Source organism: Calonectris borealis, chromosome 7, assembly GCF_964195595.1.
Source record: "Calonectris borealis chromosome 7, bCalBor7.hap1.2, whole genome shotgun sequence".
In the NCBI taxonomy this organism is placed as follows: Eukaryota; Metazoa; Chordata; class Aves; order Procellariiformes; family Procellariidae; genus Calonectris; species Calonectris borealis.
The window spans coordinates 10,305,125-10,328,875 of NC_134318.1; the positions used below are offsets into that span (position 1 = coordinate 10,305,125).

The 23,751-nt window shown below is 48.4% G+C and overlaps 1 protein-coding gene across 2 annotated transcripts in view; it reads right to left on the bottom strand.

Annotated features, from left to right (window-relative positions):
* Window positions 1–23,211, bottom strand: part of ARID5B (AT-rich interaction domain 5B) — a 120,699-nt gene extending 97,488 nt beyond the window's left edge. The window contains exons 1-3 of one of the 2 annotated variants that reach the window (XM_075154273.1): window positions 23,173–23,211; window positions 22,687–22,947; window positions 9,246–9,471 (exon numbers count right to left, since the gene is read on the bottom strand). In XM_075154273.1, the coding sequence (XP_075010374.1) occupies window positions 9,246–9,471; window positions 22,687–22,947; window positions 23,173–23,193 (508 nt within the window). In that variant the 5' untranslated portion in view covers window positions 23,194–23,211. Of the gene's footprint in view, window positions 1–9,245; window positions 9,472–22,686; window positions 22,990–23,172 lie in introns of those variants that run through there. The other variant, XM_075154272.1, reaches the window with a different exon arrangement.
* Window positions 23,212–23,751: the final 540 nt, after the last annotated feature.

The window sequence follows — 23,751 nt, forward strand, 5'->3', positions numbered from 1 at the left end:
ACAAGCAAATTATTATTAGCAGTAAAATTAAGGAGGAACTTATTTTACATGGTACAGATTTTACTAAATGAAGTAAATAAAGGTTATGCCGCAATGCTCTCCAATACAAAACCTACCCAGTAAGTTACAATTCATGCTGTTACATTTTTTAAATATACGCTTTCTCTATCACCCACTCCCACAAAGTGCACTCCAATTTATACATATACTAGGTTTAACCCTTCCCTTCCCACACACCCTCATCTATCAATGGTCTCATCGTGCAAGGATCACCAAGCCAGCAAAGACAAGCATGAACCAAATTAACCGAAAGACATTAAGCAGGCAGAATATTGATATCGAGAGTCTTAAAATTCAGTTTAACAAGGGCAAGGATGCCAGAACCATAGTCTTCTCCGGTATACCCATACAGCCCCTCTTGGTGCTCACAAAGGTGACACACAATGCTGTTGGAGATCCCTGGGCTGCCCATGTTGGGAAGGCAGGTTTGCTACTGCCCACTCAGTTGCTGGAGCCAAGCCCCTTCCCACACTCTTGCCCAACACCTTCCTTTTCTTTCTAGCTTACCCATCTCCCACCTTTCCTTGCCTGCCCAAGCAAAGCTCCATCTCAGCAAGCTGCGGGCCCATCACCTCCTGTTGCTGAGGTCCCCATAAATACTGACATGGCCACTCGCTGGCATTACAGCCCCACACAGTCTGGGGCATAGTCTGGCTTTTGCTCCTGTGTGCCTCTGTCCTAGCAAACGATTTTGTGAAAAGAGGAGAAGGGGGAGAAAAAGCAAGTCCCCTCCTCCAATTTCAGATGCACAAAGGATGCTTTCTCTGACAAACTCCCATGGCACAAGATGGGTCATCTGTAAGAAGATGAATATTGTATCTCAGAGAACAAGCACTAGCCTTCCTGCAACACGGCAGTCAGAACTGGACTAAGATACTTCGGAAGACAGACGAGACAGGCCAGGCACATCGCAGTGCGCCTGTAAACAAAAGGCAAGTCGTCTTTCTGGGCACGGGAGTAATGAAGAGCAACTCAGAAGAGCAACTTGGAAGGGAGGTGGTGAACAAGCTGGGTCTGGCTTTTCTCCTCCCCTCCCGAAAGGGAAGTGACACCCAGATCTGGCCGTGTGTCAACAGCACCCACAGAAGTGTCTGAGCATCTCAGCACGGCAGCACAGGTCACAAGCCAGAATGATTCATGAGCTGGTACGAAGACAGCTTCGACTTGATTAACGGAGCGCTCGGAGTCAAAGATGACTGCAGGACTCCAAGTCCTGGGCTCCAGCAGCGCAGAATTACAGCACAGGAAAGCAGCCAGGCAGGAAAAAGAGGACGTCCTCGGGGCCCACCCAACTATACCACAACATTATATAGGTGCTCGGTTTACAGATCTTGGTACTCAGCCAATTTTTGGCTAGCTGCGTGGAAAGGATACAATGCAGGAAAAAGGCATTGATGATCTATGAGAGACCAACAGCTCTAACCAGCAACCATGGCACACAGAGGAGACTCCTGATCACCTCCCTCCACGGTGCTGGGCAAGGGAAGCGCAGGGACACAAAACAATAGACGTCCTAAACTGGGTCCCCGTGGGACCCAGAAACAATATGGGCAGGGGCGGAAACTAGAGGGAAGGCTGGGGAGGAAAACAGCACCCTCTAAGCCCAAAAGTTAAAAAAGAAAAAAAAAAAGAAAAGAAAAAAGGCAGACATTGAGATAAAGTCAGATTCAGAGCACAGCGGCACTGCACCAGGAGGCACACGTTTCCAGTTACTGGAACAAAACCTCACGGTCAGTAAGAATTAAATGCAAGATCCAACAGTGACTAGAAGGGAAAAAATCCTGGAGAGCAGACACATGTGGGTTATTACACAGCCTGGCAAGGTCAATCTTGGTGCTAAAAACAGACAAAAATAAAAAAAGCCGTCAAACATTTTTAAAGAGACACTGTCCCACACTGGCCGCTTTGACACCGTCTGTGAATGGTCCTTATTTTTTATCTACTTATTTTGTAATTATGTAGGCTACTCCTGTTCCAACCAGAGGCTGCAACAAAACTCTTATTGATGGTGCAAACTGCTGCAACTTTGGCTTTAGGAGAACCTGGGGCAGTTCCCTCTAGCTTCACAAGGCAGTAAAATTTAACTCTTCCTCCTCTCTTGTGTTGCAGCAGTGATTCCTTCCCTGATGTTTCTGAATAGACCAGAACTGCAATTGCAAATGGCTGTGCTCTACACCAACGACAAAGTGCCCTGTCATACCAATACATAATTGAAAACGCTGACACAGTGACAACTGCTATCAGCACAATTCTGATAATCATGTTAGCTTGCTCCTGCTGCAGGAGCTGCTGGGGGTGGGGAACAGGCACTGTGATTTAGGGGCTACCTAGAGAGAACTTACGTGGGATTTTGTTTACATTTCTTGGCAGATCTTCCGCATTTCAAAGAACAAAATACCCACCTCCTCAATTCCCAGGGGCAACACTACCACCCCCTTTTATAAGAGCTCAAAGGCGGGTCAAAGTTTGAAAAGAAATCCAAATTTTATCTCTTTGATAAGGCACGCTTGAAGTTTGAGATGTGTGGTGTTAAAACTCCTTTCAAGAGCCACAAATAGATGAGGCTCAACACAATCCAGTGGCGAATGAAAGGCTTCCATAGCCAGTGCTGCATATTAAAATGTTTTTGTCACCCCCGTACGCTTCCTCTGTAATGAAGTAGACTTTCCCCAGAGAAAGGAAGAAATTAACAGCGCTTAAATCATCCCAGCATTGCTTGGGCAAACATGCGGCTTCGGAAAGGACCAGGTGGCTGCAGACAACCTCCCGAGGACCCCACCAACCTCTCCCAGGGAGGCTGGGGAAGGTGCAGAGGAGAGCAGCAGTGGCTCAGGAGAGGGGGGCAAGTGAGGAGGGGGAGCCCCAAAGCACTACTGGAGACAGGGTCACCTCCAGGAGAAAATATGTCATTATCACAGGACTATTGGGGGTACACCGCACCTAACAAGAGCATCACTTTTCAGCATTTAAAAGGCAGCCAGTAACTGAAGCCAACAAGCCAACAAGTATTAGTTCTCTTAAACCAACTGGTTGACAAATAATAAAAATAAACATTTACCTTGCCCTGTTCACGCAAGACCAGACAAAATTGTCTGTCTGCTCAGCACCTCAGGTTATCTCCGATCCCAAACACGGGATCCCTAACGCTAAAGGTAAGTGGTAATTAAACCGAAAGGAGATGTACAACCAAAGCAAGCCTTCCTGCTCCACGGCCTCTCTGAACAGCAACCCCAACAGCACTGCTCCGCAGCCTGCTGGTGCTCTCGTTCAGCTGCAGCAGTGCCGGCACGTGCTAGGAGCTGCACAGACACAGAAGAAAACACCAGGCCACAGTCCTTTTCCCCAAGGGAGCCGTCCTCCTCCACTCAGGCTCCATGGAGCACAACAGCCAAGTCATGTAATAGCCTCATCTATGGCAAAAGAGCTGTATCAATTGGGCTGGTTAAAATGAGTTAGGGAGGTCACTCTGACCCACGAGACAAAAAACAACATACAGTGCACAAGGGCAGAGAGGGGAAAAAGGGATAATGGGACACTTACAGGAGCTTGATCAAGATCAAAATGGCATTCAGCTAGGGCAATGGGGACAGGAAGGCACAAGGAAGAGGCAAAAAGTGCAGACAAACAGGGAAGGAGGGGAGGGGAAGAGAGTTAGAGGCATGACTTAGGCACAAAATATCCAAAGTAGCTGTACCCTGAATAGGTAACAATTAGTTGGTCAGAAAATTATTGCATCGAGTTAAGCCAGGTGAGCCTGAACTCAGCAGCACGCGACAAACAATGAAAAAGGAGAGTCGGCGTCAGTTCAGAAGTCACCGCAAGTGTCTGAGCACACTGCAGCTGCAGATTATCAGTTTCGATAACATTACAGCTTGACTACATTATGACTTGATAATCTTCATCTGGAGAAGTCATGCCTGTTGCAAGGCCACTGGTAAGTGAAATCACAAGGGCTGTGCCACAGCCCAGTGCCCGCTGGGGCCAGGCACCGTGGCTGTCTGGGCACTGAGGGGTCGGCACCTTCCGCAAGATATCTCATCCCTGCTCTGCTTTTCCTTCCAAACTCACTGCAATCTGCTGCAGAGCGGCCAATTTATAAGGCAACACAAGATCCAATGAGGCGTTGGGATCTCCGAGGTGAAGCTATGCAAATTATGAGACTGGTAAAGAAGAGAAGGAAATGAGAGGGTGAGCCAGTCCTGCGGCATCCAGCCCCTGCCCGGCAAGCTCTGCTGGAGGGTTCAAAAGAGCGAAGTAGGAAACAACTGCTGGAAAACCACCTATGGACTGGAAAAGGGTGACTGCTAAAATATAAACCTCAGCTAGAAGTAGTACTTATTTTCCTGGATTTCACAAAGATCCAGATTCTACACTCCCAAATGCATGACTGTGGGGAATGAAAGACAGGAGAGGACTGATTGCTAAATTTACTTTGGGTTCCCCCTCACTGGACCCAAACAAACAAGCAGTAACTGCAGCAAAAACCCCTTCAGCAAGCACCAGAACTGGCTTATCCCCATTACTAACGCTGCCAGTGCAGGAATGGGAGTGCCTACCATGCGGCAACCTCAACCATCCATTTTGGCATGATAAAGACTCCTAAACGATGGATAAAAAGAGTGGCAATGACAATCTGGGGACCAAACCCAGAGCTCTGACATGACAGACTCATGAGCCAGAGGGATGCAGATTGCCCAGCTGGGGCAGCCCTGGCTCCCACCTCCCCGGCCCGGCACAGGCACAGGGGCCATTTGTTCCCCGGCTAAACCCAGGCAGCACCGCAGCCCAGCCTAACCCAAACCAAGAGAGCCAGCGAGCACTAAATTCAGTCATTTTCCCCTCAGTCTCTTCTCTCAATTTCAGCTCTGACTCCTCTATCTTTTATTTCTTTTTCTAAAGACACATTTAGAGATGAAACCATTCATAACTGCCTATCCACAGACAGTTTGTGGCAGCATAATTGACAATGAGTCTGCTGCAAAAATGAAAATGCTGTTTTAATAACCTTGGCCTAAAATACATTCTGTTGTATGCCTCAAAGGGTTTCAATAAAAAGTCAACCTGTAGAGACATATTTTCTTGGCTTAAACAACAATCCAAAGCATATAAATGTAGTCCAACTATAATGACATATTTATAGGCCAATAAAGCTTACACTGCAGCTTTCATACTTCACTTAAAGGAAGTCTGTAAGAAGCAGTGTTATATAAAATAATTTGAAATTTTTTTCGAACTATAGCCCAAGGAATACAAATATGCAACTTTGCCATATTTAACCGATAGCGTTTACATTGCTTAGTTGCTAAAAATTTTGTAAAACGAAATAATTCCTCATTTGGTGACTTCCCACTGGTTTACCAAATATGGGTATACAAGTCCATTTATTACAAAGAAAAATCCCCTAAATAATTCTAAAGACAAAAATAAATAACTAGCGGCCTTAGTAGTGAATGATTTAATCAGACCAATTCTTCTGGAAAAACAGGTTCTCATGTTCATTATGAATAATGCATTCCTGAGCAACTCTATTTTTATATGCTGCATTGTTGTTACTCTTTATTTTTCTCAACATTTGAAAGAAATATTCAGAAAGCTATAAATAGTCTTAAGACATAAACTGCTAGCATTCAATATTGACATATTTGTAGAAAGGGACAGAATGTATAACATAAATACCTCAACAGGCAGAAAGAAATAATTCTTAAAAATCATTTTTCAGGCTGAAATCTTGAAGCTCACACAAAAAAATGCCATTGCTAGATCTTTTATTTAATACAGTCCTAAGGAAAAGTTCTGCATAATTCACTAGTGATAAAAACAATGGCATTTTACAGAAAAAAACCAGTTTCTGCAGAAAAGAAAGGCAAAGAGAAAAGGAAAAGAGAAAAGAAGAAAGAAGAAAAAAAGAGACGAGAGGAAAAAAGAGAAGAAAAGAGGAAAAAAAAGAGAGGATAAAAAAGAGAGAACAAAAAAGGACACAGAACTACTGAATTTTAATTAGGGTCAGCTTTCAATTATAGGTGCGTGGTTTCTCTGGGTTGTGGATTAACCAGGTGTCGCCTTAGATTTGGCCAAGCAAGTGCCACAGAGCGTACGGTACAGGGTATACGCTGCTCACACAAGGCCCCACTTTGCCCGGTTATTGTTTAAAGCTGCCCTGCTCCCAGCAGCAACGTGTTTAATTAAGTATGTTTGCGCAGTGCCACTTCTGTGGTTCTGTATCAGCCATGTTTTCATTTCATCCGGGTTATTTCACCCTTCACCACTCCTGGATAGTGTGTGAAAACTGATTTTGTTTCTTCTGTAAAGTTTTTTTGAGCTCTTTGGTAGGGATATAATTTCCTATTACCTTCTACAGCTCGCTTCAAAAACATCTAGTAGGAAAAATTTCAGAATCTACTCACTTTTATGGGATTTTTCTGTAATGGAAACATGCCGTTTCATAGGAAAAAAGGGGTCCAGGAGATCACCTTGTTTATCTAGGCCTTTTCAACACCTGGTTCAGCAACTTCCTCGTCTACAGCCAGGGTTAAACGTGGGCATTACTACAGACTCATGCATGGCCTGCCAGACTAGCACAAGAAGGGATTTGTTCCCTTCAGATCCAAGTTCTGTACAAAGCGGTCTGCTCTGTCACAGCCACCCCACTCTGCCCCGCAGGGAAACCCTCTGGGAAACATCCCCATGGGCGCAGCACTGAGTACCTTAGGGTTTAGGAGGGGAACCGTGCTGCGGTGGTGGGAAACGCTGGATGTGCAGATTACCTCTCCATTTGGGCTGATTAGCCTTGCTAATATAGATGTGCTGATGCTCTCACCTGAGGGACCTTTGCATAACAGCGCATCGCGCTCCCTCACAGTTTACAACCCTATTTTAAGAGAAAAACTACCCCATCCCATTGAGCTGGAGACCTACTGCAGAAGTTATTGCTAGTAAATCTTTGATCACCGCGGCTGAGCATTGCTCTGTTGGCAAGATGCTGAATATTGGAAGAGGTCTGTGGGCACACATCGTAACAGGCACTAAACCTGCCATTTTGACAGCAAAGATACAGCACCAGCAGCTCAAATCTCTATGCCTTGGACACTGCACGTTATGCTACTGCCTTTGCCTACAGCTAATGAGACAGCAATTCCCAGAGCGCAATGTCAACCTTGACCAACTACTCAGAATGAAAGAAGTAAATCTTCTTCACCTGGTGGGTGTTAAACCTCCATCCCATAGTTAAGTCAAACATCAGAGCTCATGGGTTGCCTACAGGACACAACCAAATAGGGCTGCTTCACAACCAATAGAGATCACCGTTCTTCTGAGTTTTTCTCAGATCCGGGAAGCAAAATATGCTTAGATTCTTTGGTCTTTCAAATAGTAAAAAAATCATCTTAGTACTAGATTTAAGGAATTTCTTTGCCTTTCATAGGCTAGATCAGTTGTCTGTATCAATGTGCCTAATCAGCTATAGGTCTTCTTGAACCTTTCGTTTCACTCTCGCCAACCAGTCATGATGAAGAAAAAGGCAATCATAATCAAACCCTAGTCAAAATATGCTTTTCTACTGGAAAAAAAAGACCCAACAATAAAGTCAGAGCCACCAACCCAAAATGAGCAACATCAGAATGTGGGTTATCAAAATTATACCATATAGTTTGCATTCCATGAGCGTTTTCAGTACAACCCCTACTTTCAAAGGCTTAAAATGCAACTATAAGCTTTAGGCTTAAAGATAATTTTCTTTGGCTCCTAGGGTAGATAATAGCAATTTCATAACTTACCACAAGGGTTTTTTTGTTTGTTAAAAACAAAAACAAGAAAACATTAACACACAAAAGTTCTGTCTGAAAAACATTAAGATTCTTCTGACACAACAAACAAATGCAAATAAATGTAGTGCGTAAAGAATATGCCAGGGCAACAGCAGAGAAAATTACTGCATGTAATTACAAACCAGAAGAAACCACACAGAAAAGCAAAGGAAGAGAGAAAGAATTGCACGGGTTATTTTTTCTCCTGAAGATGTAACGAAAAATAAGGTCAACTTCCAATTGTAGTTTAATCTTCCAACCTACATAACTAATGGTGAAATGCAAGATTGACAAAATCACTTCACCATTTGATAAGATCAGAAAAACGAGATGCAGAAGATAAATCCTCCAAGACAGATCTTCAGCTTAGCATAACTTGGCTTCGATGCCAACACAGTCGTGCCATTATAAAACTGAACTTGGCCCTGCATCTCACGTAGGTACAAAAGCATTTCCTCACGTGCATCACCCTTAGCTTTTAATTTCTTACCTTTCCACGCATTATAGCCTAAATCTGATGCTCTTCAAACTTGGAATATTTGTTAAAAGCTTGGTACAACAGAGAAATGTCCCTGGGATGCACTTCAAAGCGCCGTCTCTGACATCTATTAGGACGCAGCCAAGGTCCTAATACCACACACAGGCACGTTTACCACCAGGAGGCCCATCTCCCTTGGTCCTTGGGCCCCCACCACAGATTTAGAGGTGTGTCTGCGCACCGAAGCAGCCCCAGAGCTGCAAACCTGTCTGCAACCATCCGAAGTAGCAGAGCTACCAATTCCCTCCCTAAAAAAGGACAGGTCTACCTGGAGAGAACAGCAGGGTGTTCGCAGGGGGCCTACACTGTATAGTAACATAAAGCTCACAAGGAAACACTATAGAAGGCTATGGAAGGGACATCTCCCTGCCAACGAGACACCAAGCTGACTGTACGGAGACAGGACAAGCACCAGAAGCAGGTGACAATCCTGCGTTTCTGGAAGATGGGACACGGGAAGTGAGAGGCCTGTGCTCTCCCCTGCCTGTCGGAGGAGGCCTCGGGAAGATGTGTCCCCGCGCTGCACAGCTCTGACCTGATCCCCCGGCCTGCGGAGCCCCAGGGAGAGCCCTGACAACGACTTGTGCGCGCACCTTAGCGCTCAGGGAGGTGTCTACGGAGCAGACAGGTATCACGGAGTTACCCCACGCCAATCTCGAAGGAGCCTGCGATGACCTCACCACCACCACCACCCATCCCGCTCGGGTACCTCCTCACCACACCTCCGCCCAAAGCACAGACATACCTTGGGAACTGGCGACGGCTTGGCAGGATCAGGCTCATCCGCCGTCGAAAGACGCTCACCCACGGGCCCCTTCCCACAGGAGAAAGTAAGGGATACTCACCAAGGTCAGCCTTTTCCTTCAGGATGTCTTTGAAGTTCAAGCCGCTGTTGAGCGTGGATTGTCTGTATCTCATCAAGGCCTCCTTCTGCCCATTCTTCCCCACATCCATCGGCTTGACCGGCTCAGCCCGGAAACCACACTTCCACTTGGAGAAATCGGACTGCGCCCATTTTGCCAAGTCCTCGAGCTTCACAGTAACTTTCTCTGAAACAGCAATAACTTCATCCTGCAAGGAGCGGTCAAACGAGAATACGACACGTCACGCGGGGCTCCACCATGACGGATAAACCCCTAACACCACCCCCCCACAGGCGATTGGAAAAGCCTATCTTGCCGTCGGCAGATTAATTTTTCTGTAATACAGAATAGCTAGTACTTAATTTATTCCTCCTGCCACCTAAGTAGAAATATTAGTTGTTTACTCGAAGCAAATACACATGATCTAAAGACAATTTCTAGGACCGGGGCAATGATCCTAAAAGGCATTTGAAATGCAGGTTGCCAAATCACATTCTGTATAACCCAAAGCCTTGAGGGAAAGTTTGTTTTTTAGGTGCAATTAGCTGCAAATGTAAAAATTCATGGCTGGATGACTAATGGTTATAGCTGGTCCTGAAATAAATGGACTAAGTAAATCTCAGATTCTTGGAACTCTGACTCACCAGAAAATTCCTGTGTTTATGGTACATTTTCCCTTGGCTTATACACAAATATTGAATTTAACTTTTGTCCTAAAAATTAAATAAAACTGTGATGTAATCCCAAAAGAAATACTACATAAATGTTATGTGCTTCCCACCAAAAGAAACTTGCACATTCTCATGTTTCTTAAAACCTTTTTCAAGATCAGAACTGTAATTTTTTTTCCCTTCTTAAACATACATTCTAAGAAAAGCACTTAAACTCAGTTTAGCCTCCAGAACATATACTCAAATTAAACAGCTCTAATTGCTGAATTTTATCCTTCCAGGAAACAATCAAATCCTCTCAGTCATGATGAATAAGCAGAATGTTTTATAGCTGATTCCAGTGAGCAAGGGCTCAAGAAAGCCTCAAAAAAATAAACAAACAAACATACACACATATCCAGCAAGATACACTCCAGATTTTTTAGTTAAAAGAGCAGAAATAATTTATGTTGTAATGAGAGCTGGCTGCACACCACACCTTGCACACCACGCATTTCTAGCACTAAATAAGGTTACAGGTTCTTGCAATAAATAAACCAGAATCCAATTTTTCTCTCAAATAAACACAAGTATTTGCAAAGGGGAGAGAAATTCTTTGAGTTATTAAACAAAGAGAAAAGCACGATTGATTCTCTCTGTGTGTTTTTTTTTCCACTGAACACATTCCTCAGGAAATAAAATACTGCTCAATAGGAAAAAAAAAAAAAAGCTTTATTGTGATAAGTTACACACAATACAAAACCTGAAGTATCTCTAGTAAAAAAGCAGATCTGATATTCCACTCTCCCTTATATAATACAAAATCGTTTTATAAGCAGGCACCTTCCTTACATTTAGTGCAATAACAAATATTTGGTCAGAAACGAACAGCATGCTTACATGCTAAGCAAGCTTGTAATAAAATCTTTTCCTTTATCATTGCACAGCATAAGAGCTTCCACCGAATAACAAACAATAACAGCGATGTTTTAGATCTCTGTTTATGACAAACGTCAATACTTTGTAAACAAGCATTGGGTACTACAAAGTACAATTTCAATGGATGGTTTCACCCAATTTCATTACACCATCCACTTGAAATTTTAAAAAGCTGTAGTTGCTATGCATTTTATAGCTATTACATGGTGATTATTAAATGTCAGGATGGAAAAAAAATATACATATATAAATATCAGCCTGCCTGCAGACAGTCTCAGCAATTTCTGGATGAAGTCCTCTTTTAGGATGTTGAATACCATCACCTGCTACTACACAATTTCTAATATTCAACACTAGAGAAATCTATTTAGCAGCAGTTTTAAAAAAACCAGACTTGGAGATCAGACGTGTTTTTGGTTAAAATATTATTTTCCAAATAGCTCTCATGATCAAATGATTATGATTTCAATTACTAGTTTCTTCATATCCTTTCCAAGAACTGGTATGACTAATTTTGGCTGGCATACAAAGTAAGCTGAGCAGACAATTTATTAACCAAAAGAAAAGTACAATCACTATTACATCATCAATGAATAAACTTGTTTTCGAGAATACAACCTTCGCACACACGCACATGATGTGTACACAGGGAAAAAAAAAAGGAAAAAAAAAAGAAAAAAAAAAGAAAACCTACTGTAACAAGGGTGAAGCGATGCCGGCGCACTCGCCGGCCCTGCCTAGGCTGCCATGGAGGGGGAACCGGAGAGGCTGGAGCAGGGGGAGAGGTGGCTTTCAGGGGGCAGGGAAGAGCACACCCCAGCCATATGCTTTTTGTGGCAGCGGCACGGCCGTGGCCATGAAAACACGTGGTGTTTAGCATCCCCACACTGATGTGAGGGGCCAGGAAAAGACCATGCGAAAAAACCGTTGTGCGCTTGCCTCAGCCCTTCACAAAATGGCACTGGGACTCTAAATACAGCTGCCGCGGTGCAAAGGGGCGCCCAGAATGGCACCACAGAGTGGCTGAGCACGCAAGTGGAGTACATGAATATAAAATAGAAAAGAAATTCAGGCTGCCACTGTGCCATGACAGAGGTTGTGTGCCGAAAACCCCCATGCAGGTGGTGCTAGGCGATGGCCCCTTGTCGGCCACCCCGTCACCCCTGCAGCAGCTGTGTCCCCAAGGGCTCCTGGTCCCCGTCACCCCCGCAGCAGCCACGTCCCTAAGGGTGCTAGGCTGGCCCCCAAATGGGCTGGGACCTCCTGAGGAGGGCGGCTGACCGCAGGCCTCGCGCTCACGGCTGCTAGGCTGGGCCTTGCGCCACCGCCGAGCAATGGCAGCAGCCACCTCATGGCCGTCAGGCCGAGAGGGCCCATCTCACACCTGTTGTAACCACAGCTCCGCTGCCATCAACCCCCCCCAAAAGCGAGAGCTGTTCCTAACACTAAAGACCCCGCTGTGGGGTTTTGGGGTCGCCCCGAAGGAAGCGGGGCCGAGGCCGGGCCTGGCCTGCAGGGGCGGCGGCCGCAGGACGAGCCCCTTCTGCGGGAGGCCGGGAGCAGCAGCCACCCTCCACACCAGCACCGGCCTCGTGTCCTCCCCTCGTACCGCCAGTGATCGCCACGGCTGCGCCAGGGAAACACGGCCGAGCTCGCTTTTAGCCAGAAAACGGAAGAATTACCCTATACGTTTCAGGGCCTGCCTTGGGTTGCCCTGGCCTACACACAGTGGGACCGGGTAGACCTGCTCTCTCTCACTTCATTTTTTAAGCTCATTTTTTAAGCCCTTGCTCATTTTTGGCCCAATTCAGAGACAACCGGCCACGTCGTCCCCAACTCCCCATACCCCGCAGCGGTCACGGGTCGGACCCCGATCCTCCTTCGAGCGCTGCTGCCAGCGCCGATCCCGCCAGCGAGGGACCGCATCTCCAGAGATGTTTTCACCCCGCCTCATCATACGAACATGGCGGGTAGCTTCGGCTCCTTCTTTCTGAGGAGCCCGAGCCACCGGCAGCTTCCAGAGAGGCTCTCTTCCCCACATCTTGGCAGTTTGCTAACGCAAGAGGTCATCTGCCCCAACGCCACCCAAACGGAGGTCACCCAACTACTTCATCAGCTTTGGGATTTCGATGTGCCTTGCCAAGCTTTCACACATCCTTAAGCCAACTTCCCAAGCGCTCCAAACTATGAGTCGTGGGGTTTTTTATTATTTTATTGGAGCAGCAGGTGACAAAGGGGTCCCTCTCCTTTTCTGTTAAGCAAAAATGTCTTGCAGCCGTGTGTCACAACGGAAGTTGCTTGGGGACCTGCAGGGCTCCACCAGCCGGAGGAGCCCCCGTAGCCATTTAGTTTCAACTGCTGCGCACCTACTGCCGCAGCCCTGCTAGAGAAACCCTTCCAACGAGATGACAAAGGAATACAGATGTTGAATAAATAAAAACCAGGTACATGGTGACACATGACTAACAAACCTTCAGAAGATTAAAGAAATCTGCTGTATAACCTTCATGTCATTCATAATTATATCTCTGTGTAAACATGAAAAACCACCCACGTCGCATACAGTGCATATATATATCTATACAAAAATCAGCTCATCGTGTATTAGCTATGCTCTGAAGTGATATGTTTATGAGGTCTCCATTGCGTAGTTAAGTCTTTAATTGCAGTTTTTTCCTGCTACAGCAAGATGAGCTTTGCAGAAGGAAACAGCCAGTGCCGATTTCAGCTCTGCTCAGGAATGAGATTTATCTCGGAAGTGCCTTTTCGGACACTGACTGACCAATGGCAACGCTTTTCCCAGCCACAAAGTTGTCTAAATCTCGAAATAAGTACTGACTATAAAAAGAGGCACTTTTTCTTCTGTTTCTATAAAAGCGGGTAGCTAGTCAGCCTACAATTTTAGCACATCTTACAAGACTCCTGAGCAAAGTACGATACTTTCACCTATCAAGTGGGAAATGGGGAAATGGTTAAGAAAGATGGTGATAAAAACTCTTCTCATCCCTCTCTTGTTTTTTAAGAGCTTATCGGATTTGCATTTTCAGAGAAATTGTCCAGGGAGAAGGGGACAGTATCTTCTCGAGAGCCGTTATGCTTAAATATTATGTCACTGTTGTCTAAGCAACCATCACAGCCTCCTGAAAGCACAGAATGCTATATTGCCTGACTCAGCAGATGGTTGAAATACTTACATTCAGGGAAAGAGGTCAGATAGTTAGAATAGTTTAAAGCAGATAATTATTTTTTAGAAGAAATATTAACTCTTACAAGGCAGGGAGTCATAGGGTAGCACAGGGAGGTCGTACATCTTGATTGCACACCCGCATACGGTACGTCACAACTCCTCACTCATTGCCAGTAACTAGGAAAGATTTATATTTGAGAGACGCCAAGGCAGCCTTAAAAGAATTACGGCGACTGAGATATCTCAAAATTTTGACATGCTGAGACGGTTTTCACTCCAGCGCTTCCAGAGGTCATTTAAGGAATTCTGGAGGGCACAAGTGAGTTGAACACCTGCTTGGCTGTCTCCTAGCATCAAGTATGTGGCCTAGAGAGAAACAGGAGACGTACTGTAAAAACTCTTGCCGATAATTACAGAAGACACTGAGTGTCATTTATCTGATCAGTACGATTTGCATTAGAAAACATCTTCAAGCCTTTTTACTGAAACCTTCAGCGCGGTAGATAGTTGGGGATGCATATTTTACAACCCAGTACATTGCTGATGAAAACACATTCATCCACAGGAGCAAAAAATACAGTGCGACTCTTACGGACTGCATTCACGGAGGATAATAGAACTGCATATTTCAGTTGGGCATAAAGGCCTCTATTATTCTGGGCTTTTTTTACATCCCATGTATTTTTTAGTTTTTTGCGATTCAGGTGAAAAGGACCTTCCCGTACCTTGCACAACAACGCTGTTCACACCCCAGGAATCCGGTTCCCTGCTCTAGATCCCTTTGAGAGAGGAAGGTCGCGTTGTGGAGGTGGAGAAAGGAAGAATTCCTTTCCAATAAGCCCCTCTCCCGTAGCAATGCATTTACCTGGGTGTTTGAGGAAAGTACCGTAACCCTTACTTGGCAGCACAGTCAAACCAAAAGGCCCTGTTAGCAGAGACTTTACAGTCCAGAGCTCTTCTCTGCCATACGGATGCTACAGGGCTCTAGGACAGTGACGGAAACCAGGCTATCTCAATTCAGTTCTAATCCACTTGCCAAAAGTCACTCAGGAACCTGAACCCAAGTCTCCACAGTCATCTCCTACAAGCAGCACAAGCTTTCCTCCAGGGACCATATTCAGCCCTAAAGGGGCAGAGAACGTTTGTACAGGACTGCTTTGCTCTCAGAGACTTTCTCCAGAGTAAGAAGGTCCCGTCTCCCTGCCGCCTGCTGTGGACTGGGGGTATACACGGGCTTTCTTAAGACTGCAGATCACAGACCAGCTAAAAAACTGTGGCTGTGTCACAGAAGAGGTCTGGCTCTGGGAAGTTCAGCCTGTTCAGCCTCCCTACGAGGCACACGAAGGACTCTCCTGCCATCCACTCCCTTGCTACATGTTGCTCTTCCAGGACAACCTTTCTAAGCAGGCTGCAGACCTGGGGAGCCGGGGCCCAGCTCTGCCAGGTGGATCACTGAATGATGGGGAAGCCTCACAAGAGGCTCCAGCGCTCGGCGCAGGCAGGGGCAGCTTTCTTTCCCCCTTTCCCTGCCCCAAGTGCCTCATTTGGTGCCATCTCCTTGAGCATCCCCTAGCCCAGGGCAGTCGGAGGTGTCCCGAAGGATGCGAGGAGCGGAACTGACGGCTGGGGTCTGGGCCTGCAATGCTCCCTGGAGATGCCAGCGTGCAGGGACCTACAGAGACCACTGCTCTCCACCCATGAACCTACAGGGAGAGCCTTGAGAATGGAAACACGCACAGCCCAGGAATATACCTGGCACACGGGAGAATTTTAAAGAGGCCAAGGCAGAACCTTTCATCTGTTAATCCTTCGCTAATTACTTTAAAGGGCTATAATGATCTCGTTAAATTCAGGTGACAGGTATTTCCCCAGCCTACCACGCTATTTCCCCAGCCTAAGCACAGCTGCACACAGCTGCGTGAAACTCACACCGACGGAGAACGCTACATCCCAATGTGTTCTTCCCGTCTGCTGGGGTCCAAAACCCAAAAGAAGAGTCCAAGATAAAGGACATAGGTGAAGCACGTGAAGTCCTACGGTATTCACTTTCCCTTGTATTAGCAGGCAGCTTTTTCCACGTGGCTCAGTATTTCCAAAGCGGGACACGCAAAATGTCCTGGGGCAGGGCAGCACCGCGTTTTTGTAGGATGCTTTGCGGGATACTGGTACATCTGGGCCAGAGGTGAGGTGGAGACGGAGCGCACAGAGGGATGGCTGTGAGCAGCTCGACTTGACATTTCTACGGCAAGCCTCCTCCTTTATTTCTGGGGTGGTTTTTTCTCCCTCCTCCCACTCCTGAGCAGAGGTTCAAATTGAATTTATATCTGTCATTGCAGATAGAAGTTCTGACCAAAGAGAAAATAGGCTTCAGTCAAAATGTTTTCCCGTCAGATAGCTCACAGATCTTGAAGAGTTGTTTTAGTTTAGGCAAGTTGACAAGCAATTCATTCCTAATTTTGCCTACTACAGCTACAGTACGAAAAGCTTTCCTCGTAGATTACATAATTATATTTTTCTTACAAGGAGTACATTGCATTAGCAGGTTTAAATTATGCAAGCTTATTCTTTTGTCTTTTGTTATATTGTGTTCTATTGTGCTGGTAAAACAATATGTGCTTTAATTAGCAAATATCTGTAAATAATTTACTTGCTTTTCATACAGCAGAACAATGGAGCCAATTTTCACATACATCCACTGAGCATGTCTAGGGGGTTTCTTGCCAGAACCTTCCATTGTTCAGTATCTGTATCAATCTGCCCATCATTAGCAGCTAACGTTCAACAACCCAGGAAGAAATTAAAGTTTTGGCCCCCGGGAGCAGCCCCAAGCCCCCCAAACCCGAGGCTACGGTTTGCAAAGCAAGATTAAAATATCCAGAAAATGAAAACAAACTCTTTTATTATCTATAACCCTGGCACCTTCGCATAGAAACATGGACGCCTGCCAAGCATTAAGGTCATTGGATTAACGCCATAAAATGCCGATGTTCATCTGACCTTCTGACTGCATTTTAGCTACAAAATAAAAAGCCCAACTTGATACGACACTATGAATCACGCGAGCGTCTAGTCTCTGCAGGGTTAACGCTGGGTGTGAACCCACACTGCACACGCACAAACACACATACACACACACAAAGAAAAAAGCTCTTAAATCAAGAGTGGATGACTGTTCGGAGACTTAAGGCATTGTTATTTTGAATGCGAATGAAAGGGCCAGAACAAGCATTGCAAGAATATTTCAATTATGTATTTCCCAGAACTACATCTCTGAGCAACTAATGCAAATATTGCTCCCATAGCAGTAGAACTTCTCCCCGAATAAAAGCATATAAGAGCTTGAATCAGAACATACTTTCTGTATCATTCGCATATTGTTTGAATATTATTAAAAATGCAAAATCTATGTATGCGTTACTCTCCTGAGCAATACAGTAATTATGATTAAGGGACAAGCAGCACAAAAAGAGCCAATTTATCTTACTTGTGCTTAGGAATACTATTGTGTAACTAAGCAACTAAAGACAAAATATAGTCTAATTAATTCACTCCTATGCTTATTTAAAAGACACAATTAGAACATTTTTATTTTCCAGCCTGCACAGTATCTCAACATGCTTGAGGGTGTACCATGTGAGGCCTATTATTCTCCAAAGACAAGAGTTTAATGTTTAGTGCCACTGATCAGACTGGGAACAGCAACTCTGGAGAGCAGTGGGTGTATTTTACAGTCTGAATGCACTGGGAAGCAGAGGGAAAGGGGAAAGGGAAAAAAAATTTAAAAAAAAAAAAAAAAGGAATCTGCCTTAAGTGACCAGATACGCCAGATTGCTGGCTAATGGCTAGCAACATGTGGCTTCTCTGAGTAATATCATTGCCCTCTCCTTCCTTTGCCAGCATATGCTACCGGTGGCGAGAGAGATAAAAATATACAGAGTGGATATGCAATTACCAAACCCATGATATTTTATGACAAATGCCATTTCTCTAACACTGCTATTACAGTGCGCCTGATTTCCAAAGCTGAATTAATTTGAGCAAGTGTACATTGGAGATTGATGCTATTAGCATGATTTTTAAAGCACCCTTTAATAATCATAATCTGCATGTTTGAAGCGTGTTGTCATTACCAGTGTTGACAGATACGAGCACGAGGCACACGCCGTGGAGACTAAAACGGGGCCATTCCCATTTCAAATAAGAGTGTACAGATTCCTACATCTCAAAAAAATCTATTTCTGTGCAAAGGGAGTAGCACATTTTTCAAGGGGGTGGCAATAAACCACTAGAGGCGTAAGAACCTGCACTCGGGCCGGCCTGTGCTACCATTACACACTGGGGTAGGACCTCCGCACACGGAGAGCCCCTCGGAAACGAATCAGGCTTTCGAGGGATGCTGTGAGCACCTGTCCCGAAATGAAGAGAGGACAAACCCGCTGCCTCCCTTAACTTTCTGGAAGAATCTCTTCTGCAATTATAAATGCCATACATTTATGGAGTGACGACTTTTTTTTTTTTTCTTTCCCCCAATTACTCTGAAAATGCAAAATACTGCTAGGGAAATAATTACAGGAAACTAGCTCTCTCCTCTGTATGAGCAACGCTTACTCATGTAAATTACTTGCATGAGTAAGGATTATTTGCAAGGCGAAAAGCATTGCATCAGATCCCCAGCTTGGGAGAAGAGATGAAATCAACATGAGTTCGTAGTAAACTTAGCTCCTGCTGAATGAACCAAAGGCAGATCCCCACCGACAGTCCAGCCTCAGCAGAAGCAGCATTCACGACGACGCAGGGCAACGCAGGGAATGTCATACCATGCAAAATAAATCAGTTGCTTGTTTGGGTTTTTTTAGGAATTGTACACATCGCATCAAATACCATCCCTGGATTTAACGAACTCCGGCTTTGATATATATTTTTAAGCCCAGTCTAATTAATGTCAACACCTTTAAAAACATGAAAATACAAGGCACTAACAAGCATTTTGCTCTAGAACTGCTTCTGCAAAGGTCAGCCGTTCCACAGCCCCACGCCACCCCTTGGAGCAGAGAGGAGTAAATGAGCTGGAGGAGGATTCGGCCAGGACCCCGTGGGCTGCAGGGCTCGGGGGCTGAGCCCACCTCACACCCCCCGAGCACCGCGGGTCCAGGGCAGGGGCTTTCTGCCGGCAGCCAGCCGGCATCTACTTCTCACAGTCGAGCACCGGGAAAGCTGGGGGGGCTGCTTTCCACACACGCCCCGTGAAACTGTTTCAAGCGCGACAGTGTGCTCCTACAGCCGCTCCCTCTGGACCTTCGCAGCCCCCCAAGCATCCTCCTCCGAGCCCTGCGCGAGGCGCCTGCCATCGCAGAGGTCTTCCCTTCCCACGCGGGAGGCGACACGGGGGACCGCGCTCGCCCAGAGAAACAGAGAAAACCAGGGCAAGGTGGTGATTTCCTCTGGCTTTCCCCATTTAGATGGTGGCCCTGCCAGGAAGGGAGGACAGCCACTTTTTCCCCTCTGGAGGGACGGGGGAGAAGGCTGCTCCCGCTCTCCAACCAGTGCTGCACCTGCTGCAGCTTTTGGGTTTGATGGCGAGGTCAGAGGCAGCACACCTGGGCCCCTATGTTTTAAAAGCAGCAAGAAAGTTTTCAGTGAAATAGAGCAAAACTCTTCTAGCTCACCTAACAGCCTCCCCAACAGCACCATCGCTCTCACAAAAATGTCTTTGCTTCTTCTGTGCAGCAAGACCACCGGTCTGAACCCGATGCCGGAGCTGGTCCCAGCCTCTCCACGCGTGTTGCTCCGGGATGCCATACCTGCAGCGCGCGGACTGGCCCCATCCCACGTTTGCTGTCCACTCCCCGGGAAGCAATCTCTGGCTGCCATCTGGGGCCGAAGGAGAGTTTCTCCGCTGTGCTTTTGGGGATGCTCAGCCTTAGGCAGAGGGAGAGGTGCCTCGGCGGAAGCACACCTGGGCTTGAACAGTTTGCTGGGTCTGGGCCCCAGCGTATGGAAACATCCGGTTTTAGCAGCAGTCAGGGTTATATTTAAGTCTGGATGATGAATTCAGCTAGCTATAAAAAGACTTATATTTACACTTATCGCTGATTAGCTCAAACATTTGGCAATCAGATAAAATACGCCATCAGAAATTTCTGAGTAACAGAAGCATTACATACCTCCTCGCTTCTCCTCCCTCCTCGCAGCCACTAGCTGAATATTGTCACAGTGTCAATGCTGCTATTACGGAAAACAGGCAGCGAGCTGCTTCTATTAATCATGCCACCAGCACAGGTAGCTGCTAGGGACTATGCCTAAATCGCCGGTGGGCTCAATGGCAAGCCTGCGATTTGACCACTCGCCCCCCTCACCAACAATTCTACTGACAGCGAGCTCCCCTGTCGCCCTTTGCCTCAGACACCGCAGATTTGCAATACGTGTTGAAGCACCGGTTACTTCATCCCCGCTCCCCGAACGCAAGACAAGATGTTTTACCCCCTCGGCACTCCCACGTCATGAATGAGGTCTACCCTGATGGCTGTAAGCCGCCTCTGACTTGAGAGCTGCATCTCCTCCCGCAGAAGGAGCCCAGCCCAGAATTAGGAAGCCTTGCGACCCCAGAGGTGGCCCTGCCGCCGCTTTGGGGACAGATATGGATGTCCTTTATGTAAGGAACCGCGACCATGGGGTGGTTAGGTGAAAGAGCCGCCCTGCGCGCCGATGAAGCCAGTTACCCCCAGACAGCGCTTTGCAAAGCGCCAGCCAGCACCCAGCCTTTTGTCTGTCGGCTGCCTGCGCCTCCCTGAGCAGAATTCGGATCGTTCCAAACTATTAAAAATCGATAATAAAAAATCATTCTGATGTCTATAAACAAGTTAATGGAGTAAGTGAAAACAAAGTACATTTCTTAATGGGAGTGTTATGTTGCCCTCTCTAGGCCCTGGCTCTCAGTGCCGGTTTCTGTAGGCTCTCTGCCAGAGAAGTATCACTCAGAGCTGTTGCTGTTGCTGCTGCTGCTGCTGCTGCTACTCTGCTAATGAATGACTAACTTAGGCCAGAGGGGAAATGACATCACCGGGGTGTAAAACACAACTGCATTAGGAAACTTTTTACCTGCTTTACATTTGTCATAATTATTCTACACAATACGACCGGCATTTGCATAATTTCAAGGCGTGCCATTATCTTAATTGAAAATTGTTTTCATATGGTTGAATAATGCAGAATGACATCAGTTAAAGCCCCAATGAAATGCACAAGTATAATCACACGGCTAATTACTAGCGGTGTTTGCATGTAAAAATAAATAAAATTGTGCATATTATTAGGAAGGTACACGCAGCTGAGAACTCTCGTACCGGAGCAGCGTTTTACTCGTAATGGTAGGATTAATTTTCTCCGATGTTCCTACCACAGTAACATGAGCCGATCATTAAGGCGTATTAAAATGATTTGTGTCCCTTTCCCCACCTCCCCTCCCTTCCAAATATCTTTCATTTTACACACACACACGCACACGCGACACACACAGGCACAGTTTTAAATAGTCACCACGGGCAATTTCAGAGCATCCATTGCTCACTGTCATCTCCCTGATTCTTAGGAAAAGGCTCCCTTATCTCAGTGGCACGCACAGAAAATTAAAGTGAAGCGGCGGCAGCGAGCGAAGGTGGCTCTGAAACGCGTTCCGACTGCGTACGCGTGTGTATGGGTACACGGCTACGTCGGCACCTATAGCCACCCGTGCCTCCGAAAACAGCCCCTGCGGACAGCCGCCCCTCCTTGTACCTGCACCCCCCCGGCACCTCCAAGAGAAGTTCCCCCAAAACACGTCGTCCGCCCCCCGCTTGGTCTCCAGCCCCTCTCGGGGACCCTCCCCATCCCCGCAGCCCTGCCTGGGTCCCTCATCCTTCCCCTCCCCTGACCACCGGCCGTGCCGAAGCAATACATTCGAAAAGCCGGTAACGGGAGGGAGCGGGGAGGGGGGGGGGCGGCCCGGGGCGGGGTGGGGCGGGGCGGGGGTGCGCAACCTGCGCGGCTCGGCGGCCCCATCCCGGGCGGCGCGGGGCGGGCGCGGGCGGTGGGCGCCGGCGGTGGGTGCCGGCGCGCGGCGTGTTTGCGCCGGCCGCGCGGCGGCTCCGAAATACGCCCAGGCATATCTGCAAGTTATTTGAATGTATTATTGCTGTACCTGTCATTTATCACTTTATTCAACACGTCCCTGCCAGCTCAATAGCTTTTGATCTCCCTCAGCCTCCATTTCGTAATTTCCGCCCTCTTAAACATATCGAATACTAAAAAAAAGCCCCGAACAATATCGAAATCCCCCCAACGCTTTTTTTCCCCCTCTTTTCTGTGTGTTTTGGGGTTTTTGCGGTTTTTTTTTTTGTTAACGAAGCCGGAGCAGGGCAGGGCGAGCCCCGCACGCTCTCCGCTGCCCGCCGGGCCGGGGGCGCCCCGCACCCGACACCCCCCCCCGCCCGCACAAGTTCCCGGGCAGCGCGCACCGGAGCGCCCCGACGGTGCGGCCCCTCCGCGCTGCCCCGCTACGCACCGCGGGGAGGGGGACGCGGGTGGGGGGGCGGGAGGGGAGCGTGGGGGTAGCCGAGCCCGGGCATGCAGGTGGGGACGGGCGCGGGGGGGCCGGCGCTGGGTTTACCACCTCGCCATGGTCACTGGTCCTGCCCTGGGGGGTGTCCTCGGGGAGAAAATAAAGTTTGGCGCTGGAGAGAAGTTGCCGGCTGGTGCGCTCCTCCCAGAGCAGCTGCAGCTCCGCGATGCAGGCGGGCTCCTCCGCGCGGCACCGCACGAAGAAGAAGTCGCCGAGGGAGAGGACCCGCGCCCGGCCGCCGCCGCGGCGCTGGAAGCGGAACGCCCTGTAGAAGACGTAGGGGCCGTGCGAGCCGCACGGGGCGCCGACCCACTGCGGGGAACAACAACACGGCAGCGGCATCAGCGCCGGCTCCGCGCCGCGCCGCGCAGCGCCGCGCAGGAGGAGGGAGGGCGGGCGGAGGGCGGGCGGGAGGAGGGCGGGCGGGGGGGCGGTGGGGAGGGGAGGGGGCGCGCAGCGGCGCGGAGGCTCCGCGGCGGCGGGGGCGGGGCGCGCGGGGGCGCGGGGCGCGCGGGGCGGCGCGGGGCGGCGCGGTACCTGCAGTGCGCTGCGCTCCATCGCGGCTCCGGCGTGATTGAACTCAACATTCTCCCAAACTTGTTGGCGTGAATGGAGCCCGGCAGGTCCTGGCAGGGCAAAGCCGGCCCCGCCGCCCGCCGCCCCCCGCCGCCGCAGCCCCCGCGCCGCCCCGACGCCGCCGACGCCCCCCGCCCCGCCGCGCGCGGCGACGCCCCCCCCCGACGCCCGCCCCCCGCCCCGAGGCCCCGCCGACGCCCCGCCGCGCCCCGCCGACGCCGACGCCCGACGCCGGCCGGGCCTCCGACGCCCGCCCCGGCCCGGCAAAAATGCCGCGGGGCGGCGGCGGGCCCCGGGGGGGCGGCGCGGGGGCGGCGGGGCGGCGGCGGGGGCTCCCGCGGCGCCCGGCGATTTTTGGGGGGCCGAAAGGGCGGGCGGGCGCGCTGCGGATCTGACAGGACCTGCCTGTATATGTCTAATATAAAGACCATTTCCTGCGGCGCGAGGGGCGCTGCTCGTCCCCGCGCGCGCCCGGCGGGGCCGCCGCGCTCCCACCGCCGGGCCCTGCGGAGCGGCGCGGAGAGCGGGGGCTGCCCGCCC